Source organism: Falco punctatus, assembly GCF_963210335.1.
Source record: "Falco punctatus genome assembly, chromosome: 2".
Classification (NCBI taxonomy): Eukaryota; Metazoa; Chordata; class Aves; order Falconiformes; family Falconidae; genus Falco; species Falco punctatus.
The window spans coordinates 24,956,175-24,965,050 of record NC_137581.1 but is presented as its reverse complement, the minus strand read 5'-3'; the positions used below and the strand labels follow the sequence as shown (position 1 = coordinate 24,965,050).

Here is an 8,876-nt window from a genome sequence, read left to right as displayed (position 1 = left end):
ACAAAACAATACCTCTTCCCTTTTAAATCCTGGAAATAGTAAACATTAGCTAGGAAAAGATGACCAGGAGGTAAATTCTCTAACCAAAGGCAGGAACTGCAGAATGCAGTCAAAGAAAAATCTACGGTTCAAGGTTTTCCCTGCATTGCCCTGAAGAGAATGACAGGAGTAGACCGAGAAGTGAGACCACTCACCACAGCTATCACTGGAAAACTTGCTTATGTCCTTACCGTATGTACTGGCAGTATAAACACCATATTCATTAACAGAAACTTACCAAACTTTTATTCTCTGCATAAAGACCTGAGTTGCAGGAAGGAGAGGGGCGTTCCAAGTCACATCTTTTAGTTAAACTCTGTGTAAGTGAGACATTTCTTTGTAGCAAATTCATCATTTTACTTTCTGCATCAGAGCAAAAGGAGGCCACGTTCTGTAAAGGAGGATGGTGCACAAAGCAGAATAGTTGTTTTTCAAATTGTGTAAGTACTATATACTCACAAAAAAGTATTTAGAATTTTGTTTTCTCATGATAATCCCACTAGATGTTTCTTTTATATCAAACCAACAACTTAGAAGAATGCTGCACTTTCCATGGAGGGAAATATCATACCTTCCTTTTATCAACAAGAAAAAAAAATCCCCTTCGTATCTAAACTCATTTATCACTAAGAAGTGGGAATACATAACCAGGACCTGCTATTTAGCACAGTTAGAAAACTGAAATAATAAATAAATGAAATCAACAATCCGATACTGAGCAAGATGATAAATTTGAACTTTTAGAAGGCTAGAGCCAAACTGGCCATGACAGATCCCCTGTTGACAGGTACCATACTTTTTTGCTAGCCAGAAAGTATTCCGTGGCACATCCTAAAGATAGTGCTGATTGAGCTGAATTTAAAAATAAAATAAAGACGTTCAATAGGTGATACGTAGAATCATCCATGAAAAGTGCATTAACACCTTATTCCATACCTCCCAGAAAAAAAAAAACCACCTCAAATTCAACATTATGTGCGTTACTTGTTTTAAAGATTTATTATTACTAATGGACTTTTTGGTGAAAAATGTAACACAGCAGTAATTAAAATTAATCATTAAACTAAAAGTCTACAGATTTACCTCTATTGTACTTCTCAGTTCATTAACCTTCTCTTGAAGGTAGTTCTCCTTTGGACTGGCTGAGAATACAGAAAGCTCTCCAGCCACCAGCACAGGAATTTCTGATCTGAATTCAGATTGCCACTGAAGGTTGCTTACAGAAAGGAACGAACAGCGGACAACTAGATCTTCAATAGCGAAGTGTCTGAGATCTGTCCGGATCTTTACTGCCACTAAATTATAGCTTTCATCAGATAAGTACACCATAGTAGTAAAACCTAAAAGCAAGAAAAAAAAGTCTGAATTAAACCCTTGAATCTTTTAAGTAAAGGTTGAATACTGCAATTTGTATCTATATAAAAAAGTCACATGAATCTTGGAAGTGAATTGATAATGTAACATGGCAGCCTATCTGCACAGTAACAGATGTCTCACACTTCATTCATATTCTACATACATATTCTAATCTCCCTAGTGATTACAGAAAACAACTCAAAGTCTGTATTACAGTGCTTAAAAAAATAATACTTCTATGGTGCTTTTCATTTTTATTCAGAAGATTATCCGCCTGTTCCTAACCCTGAGCTCCAGTACCTGCGTTCCACTCATTCCATGACACTGCACACGACAGGGAGCTCACATACATGCATGCTAGTACTGCAGATGTCAGAACTTGGATCCACCACTCCTGGGGGCGCAGGGGCAGGGAGAGAAAGAAAAGCTTCTCGAGCTTCCATCCTCCCTTACTAAATTCTTCCTGAGCTAATAAGCACAGGCAATTTTTCTTTAGGAAAACAGAATTATCTGCCAGCATGTCATGGTGATGGGCTAATTAGCAGGTTTTCACAGGCCTGAGACGCAGGTAAAACAGCAAGATAATTTTGACTTTTAAAATAAAGTTACTGTCTATTCAGTGGGAGGACATGAACATGGTCCACAACGTACCTGTTCTGCTAACAGAAACTACAACTCCAACTAAATCAACTTCAGCACATGGTGGCTGAAAAGAAGGATCTGACAAACTGGTGAATTTTAGAGCATTTCTCGGAAAGAAAACCTGTAGCAGCATCTCCTGTGATACCTGAAGAAACACAAGATTTTTTAAGTATTTATAACACACTTACAGATGTGACTGTGATACATTCTAATGATACATCTTTATGCACTTAAAGCACTTACTGGTAGTTGTAGATACTGAGTTTTCTTTGTTGCTGATAATTGTATGTTAGCTGAATCTGATCTTCCTTTGGACTGTGATGTTGACAGTTGGTAGATTCTGTACCGACTGCCTTCCTTTAACAAGGAATAGACATCCAGCAGTGGACGCCAGATAGTCAGGATCACTCCTAACAATGTAAGATTAAGATATATTAGCTATACAATACTAATTTGAAGGCTTTTGAACAAAATAAAAACTGTGTTTAAAACACAACAACAACCCACAGCACTCCCTCCCACCCAAAAGTGCTAAACCAAAACCCAAATGAAACTGGAAACATTAACATGCAAGCTGGAATACTGCTGGGAAACTTCAAATCTACCTGCTGTGCTGGCCAGTTACCATGTTTAGATACAAGTTATTTATAATTTCCCAAGTGCTAACCTTTATGTTTTTCTTGTTTTCTGTAGTCTACCACACATAATTTCCACACAGCAGACACATCTCTTTTAGAACCACCATTTTCTTCCTGTTCTGCTGACTCTAAAGCCTTCTTGAATTCTTCCTGTATCTGAGTTTGCTTTTTATCATTCATCAACTGCCTGTAAGCATTCAAAGTTTTTAACTGGTCTTCACTGAGATATCCCTGTAACCAAAAGAAAATGTATTTAGTATCTTTTTTATTAATGAAAAAAATCCTGTCAAGATTTTTTGATAGCCTCTTTCTTAAGTGTTCATCTGTTATGAGCAATTCAACTCATTCACTACCAAGACTTGAAATTCAAGTTAACACAACAGGAGTCACCAGTCTTGACTGGTACTCAGCTGGTGCTTTACTGTTTAAGTATTATGTTGTACTGTTCTTATGTGATAATTAGTGAGAAACCTGCTTAAGAGTGCATAAACTAATATTAATATTTAATATAACAGACATGCTTGCCTGTTTCATAAGAAAGAAGAAATATTAGGAAAAAAAATCTGTAAGAGAAGGGTTGCACCTCTCAGCAGGCTGCTACCTCTAAGCTGACACAGCCATTTACATCAAAATGCATCTGGAGTGTTACCTTTCTGACCGAGCCTTCAAGATCCAGATGCCTTTACATGTAGCAACATAGATATGCATAACATTTTATCAAATAAAGTCACGGATTGTATGGCTTTGTGACAGTCAAGGACCCTGACTTGCAAAAGGTGAAGCAGGTATTTAATTTTTAACAAGTGGCAGGGACTAATCGCCTGCATCTTTATTAACAAAGGCATAAATACTTCAAAGTTGTCATTGAACTGGAACAGGGAAAGCAGAGAACAATGACAATATAATCAAACACTTCAGTCAACAGCATGCAAGAACATATATGTGAAACAAGGCTTACGAGGTGCATTCAGCTTTCATATGTGCAAGGCAAAGCAAAGTAATACAATTACAAGGAACAGTTAACTTTTAGTTGTGCTATATTCTGGATTTTTTTATAAAAAACAGCATTCTCTTTTGCAGTCTGAGATATTATTAAACTATTTCAACAAGCCTTAATTAACATACTTTGAAAAATTTTTCATCTTAATCCATTTAGCAGCAAGCACGCTGTAAAAAATCTGAAAAGGCAGCAAAAATAGTAATTTAACAGTTTTAGCAGAATGTACTAAATTGTAAATTATTCCACGAGCCTTTCCAAATTAGCCCAGTAGGATCTACAGTTACCTCCATATAACCAGGATCAGATGCATTCTGAATTGCTTCAAAGAGTTCCGCACCATCTTGCAAATTACGGATTTGCTGTCTTGTGACTATGCGCGATCTCGGTGTTATCCTGCTAGTTCTCTCTGTTAAAAAAAAGCCCTTATGTTCAGTACAACTCATACTTTAAAAGTGAAAGAAGAAATAATTATGTTAGAGGTATGGTAGTACTTAATCTTTGCTGGAATAAAAATACAAAACAATTCTGTATAGGAACAGATATATGTGTGTACATATATTAGAAAAATATAAGCAGGAAAAAAAAAATAAATCTCATTCATTTAAAAACAGCATAGATCAGAGGATTATACAAACTTGGGGGAAGCCAGTATCAGTGTCTGCACCTGGGAGAGAGTGGGAGACTTGACAGGCTGCCAGGAAACTTCATCAATACTTGACCATATTTTCTGCATGTCTGTCACTTCCTCTTCCTCTCATACAGCAGAAAAGTCTCAAAGATACCAAGACCTGGGACAACAGGTGACCACAGGCCTGCACATGAAGCCTCCTTAGTCACCAGCTAAAAGCCGAGTTAACTTCATCACGTAAACTTTACCCTTTTCTTACATGAATCATTCTGCTGCTAGCATTCTAATGAATTCCTTCAGCATAACAGACTTCAGCATCGACAAGTTTACAGTCAAATATGAAACAACTCAATGAGGTGACTGATATGTGGAAGTTCAAGTTCCTACCAGTGAAATGAAGCATTATAAAGCGATCTCCGATTTCAACTAAGAATTCAGCGGTGGTGTGGGTTTTTTGTGTGTGTGTTTTTTGGTTTGGGTTTGTTGTTGGGGTTTTTTTTGGGGTTTGGTTTTTTTTTTTTTTTTTAGAGTATAGCTTTAATTGTCTTTTCCTTGCAATTCATGAGCAACTCCAGATTCTGAGAAAGCAATTAGAGAACATCCCAGCATTACAGATCACGAGAAACATTTATGGAAAGGGAGAGCTATCTGGGTTGTAGATATGACCCTGAGAAATCTGAACGGCACAAGCTACCATTAGTGTGGAATCCTACCTGTTCCTGGGGAAAAAAAAATCCAACCAAAACACCCAACCAAAACCAACAAAAACTTAATCACAAAACCCAGACCACAATATCAAGGCATGCCATCAAGGAATCCATAATCAGTGTGGCAGGAATCCTGACATCCTTCCTCATTGCAGTTAGCTGAATCCAACCTAAGGGGAACCAAACATGACGGGTGCAGCAGTGAGCTTCGTGAAGCTGTAGCACAGCAGTCAGCTGTGGCGCTTACAGCAACAGCAGACCAGAAACTACTGCTCAAAATCACTGGCAGAGGTGTAGAGTGTCAGCCCATTACAGAATCAAGAAAGTGGTTGAAGTTGGAGGGAACCTCTGGAGATCATCTTGGCAAATCCCCCTGCTCAAGCAGGGTCACCTACAGCCAGCTGCCCGAGACTGTCCAGCGAGCTTTTGAGTATCTCCAAGGATGGAGATTTCACAGCCTTTCTAGGCAACACTGTTGATCATTTGCACAGTGAAAAAGGGTTTCCTGATGCCCAGAGGAAACCTTCAGTGTTTCAGTTTGTACCCAGCTGCCTCTGGTCCCATCACGGGGCACCACTGAGAAAAGCCTGGCTCCATCTTCTTTGCACCCTCCGTTCACGTATTAATGAACATTGATCAGATTCCCCTGAGCATTCCCTTCTCCAGGCTGAACAGTCCTAACTATCAGCATGTCCCTGTATGGCAGATGCTCCAATCCCTTGAACATCTTCACGGCCCTTTATTAGACTCTCCAGTATGTCCACGTCTCCCTTGTCCCAGGGGGCCCAGAACTGGACACAGTACTCCACACGTGGCCTTACCAGTGTTAAACAGAGGGGAAGCATCACCTCCTTAGAGCTTCTGGCAACACTCAACCTGCCCATCAGGAACCCCAGGGCCTTTTCTGCAAAGCTGTTTTCCAGCTGGGCAGCCCCAGCCACAGACTGGTGCATGGGACTGTTCCTCCCCAGGTGCAAGATTTGCACTTCCCTTCATTGAACTTCGCAAGGTTCTTTGTCAGCCCTTTTCTCCAGCCTGATGAGGTCTCTATGGATGGAGGTACAACACCTTGTGTATCAAGTCACTCATCCCAATTTTGCATTGCAAGCAAACTTGCTGAGAGCACACACTGCCCCATTGTCCAGACCATTGATGATGACATTAAAACGGGACTGGACCCAGTGTTGGACCCTGGAGTACACTGGTAGTTACTAGCCTCCAAATAGACTTTGTGCCACTGATCACCACTCCCTGGGCCCAACTGTTCAGCCAATTTTCAATCCACCTGACTGTCTGCTTCGTCAGCTTCTCTATGAGGACTTTAAGGGAGACAGTGTCAAAAGCCTTACTGAAGCCAAGACAGACAATTACGCACTGCTCTTGCCTTATCTACCCAAGCCAGTAATTTCATCACAGAAGGTTGTCAGACTGGTTAAATATGACTGCCCCTTGGTGAATCCCTGCTGACTACTCCCAATGACGTTCTTGTCCTTCATGTGCCTGGAAATGGTTTTCAGGGTTAGTTGTTCCACCACCTTCTCAGTGATCGAGGGAAGGCTGACTGGCCTTAGCTCTCTGGGTCCTCCTTCCTGTCCTTTTTGAAAACAGGAGACACATTTACTGTCCTCCAGTCTTCAGGCACCTCTACCAATCAGCATGATCATTCAAAGAGGATGCAAAACCACCTCACAAAGACACTAGCCAGCTCCTTCAGCACTTGTGAGTTCATCCTGTCACCGACCATGGACTTATGTATGTCCGGGTTGCGTAAGTTTCCTCTAACTTGATCCTTTTCCACCAAGGGTATGTATTCCCTGCTCCAGACTTTTCCCTGATCTCCAGGGCCTGCGATTGCTGAAGGTTGGTATTGCTAGTTAAGGCTGAGGTGAAAGAGGCACACAGTAACTCTGCCCTCTCCATGTCCTGTGCCACCAGGGTCCCTGTCCCGTTTAGCAGCTCCACTGCCATCAGTATCTCCACTGTCCCGCAATGCTTGTGAGGAAAGATGCTCAGTCTTGGTGTTCAGGTCTACCAAGACACATCCTCATCTGTGCCCACCTCTGCGTGAAATATTAGTGTCAGGTCTTTGAAGAGAATGGAATTAACAATTCTACAATTCTGTAGCACTTCCTTCAGCATCATCTCAACCGTAATTTTTTAGTAGCTTGACTACCAACACATTCAGGAAGAGTTTCCTGGATAGCTGTAAAGCCAAACACGCAAGTATGTAACTGTTTTGTACTGAAACGCCTTGATACATGCAAAGTAAAAAGCCTAAAAGAATACAACACAAACCCAACAGCAACAAAGAAAACAACCCACACCCTCTGTCTGCTTCTCTGTGACCAGAGAAGTTTTTGCCACTTTTCTTTAAACTCTTCTGTAAACGCCAAAAAATGTGTGTGTTCTTAATACATGTCCTGAAAGAATGAAAGCTTTACCTTCATGCTTTTCATATTCTGCTTGGATTTTTGCAAACAGAGCTTCCAGTTTCTTTTGTTGATCCTCTGCATGCTTGGCAGCTTCCCTTTCTTCAGCTCGGCTGTTACGGAACACATATGAACCAGCTGATGTTTTTTCCATCCACTGAAATGAAAAAATTCAAACAAAAAACCAGACTTTAAAAAAAAAATTTCAACCTCATCTAGCTTCCTTCTAATACTCACTGTTATGCAAAATTGCTTTTAAAAAAATGAACAGGCAGTAGAGTGCAAGTTCTTTCAGTATGATAGATAAAAGGCAAAACCCCACAGCACTGGCTGTAAACATTCACTTTAAAGATAAGACAGAGTGGTGCAGTGGTCAAAACTGCATGATTTAACAGCTGAAGAAGCCATAGCTTATAGTAGTAGGTATCAATGATGTAATTTAGAAGACAGCTGGATCCCACTGGCAGATACACTACTAAGATACAAACCAATCTTGATGCTTAAAAACATACCAGAACTGCATTCTACCCAATTTGTCTTTGCACATCAACTGTCAGCTTTCAGACACTGGATTAGACGATGTGGAAGAACGATGATGTTTTCCTGCAGATGCTCTTAAACTTTTTCTGCCTTAAATGGTTCCATAGTCTACAGCCTTGTTCACAGCCCTGCCAGAACCTGTTTGTCTGATTTAAGGAGACAGGTGAGCCAAACAAAGAGGTCACTGCTGCTGAAAGCAGTCCCTTTCCTTTCCTCTTTGCTGCACAGTCCCATCTTCTCCCTTGCACTGGCTCTAGGACATGTCTGAGCTCATCAGACCACATCAGTCTGTTAGGGCAATAGACAGCATTTTTTTGTGTTTTTTGTTTTTGTTTTGGGTTTTTTTGGGTTTTTTGTGGGTTTTTTTTGTTTTGTCTTTTTTTGTTTGTTTGGTTTTTTGAATTATTATTAGTTAGTTACTCTACATTAGCTAAGCAACAGGATCAGATGAGCTCCAGGTTTAGCAGAGAGAAGCAGCGAGAGAATATAGTGAGAGCAGGATAAGAAGGACTAATCCTCATGAGGCAGGGAATTGCTGAATTAGGCTCTGCCTGCCTCATTAACTGCATCTCATGTATTTCCTGCACTCTTCACAGTTAGACACCTTTAATTAGGGTTACTGTAGTTCCTATACTCCTTGACTCTTGAGGCAAAAGGAGACTAGACAGCCCAAGTTTTTCTATCAGTTTGATTTGTTCAAGCAACGGTCTCAGTGTTTAAAAAAAACAACAATAACCTACATCAGCACAATCTCTTAATATAGTGAGATAAAAAGCACTACTTTCCTCCCCAGTCTGGAAGCCATTTACTGTGATGCGATTACAGATTACAGTCCCCTTTCTGGGACCTAAATAAATGCTAGTTCTCTCAGGCAGTTCACATATTAAGTGCTGCAAT

The 8,876-nt window shown here is 40.3% G+C and overlaps 1 protein-coding gene across 2 annotated transcripts in view; it reads right to left on the bottom strand.

Annotated features, from left to right (window-relative positions):
- BRCA2 (BRCA2 DNA repair associated) overlaps positions 1-8,876 on the bottom strand; it is a 40,980-nt gene that overhangs the window by 1,538 nt on the left and 30,566 nt on the right. For both annotated transcript variants that reach the window (XM_080377489.1, XM_080377488.1), the window contains exons 20-26: positions 7,452-7,596; positions 3,960-4,081; positions 2,705-2,906; positions 2,281-2,447; positions 2,047-2,182; positions 1,123-1,379; positions 278-430 (exon numbers count right to left, since the gene is read on the bottom strand). In XM_080377489.1, the coding sequence (XP_080233615.1) occupies positions 278-430; positions 1,123-1,379; positions 2,047-2,182; positions 2,281-2,447; positions 2,705-2,906; positions 3,960-4,081; positions 7,452-7,596 (1,182 nt within the window). The remainder of the gene's footprint in view (positions 1-277; positions 431-1,122; positions 1,380-2,046; positions 2,183-2,280; positions 2,448-2,704; positions 2,907-3,959; positions 4,082-7,451; positions 7,597-8,876) is intronic.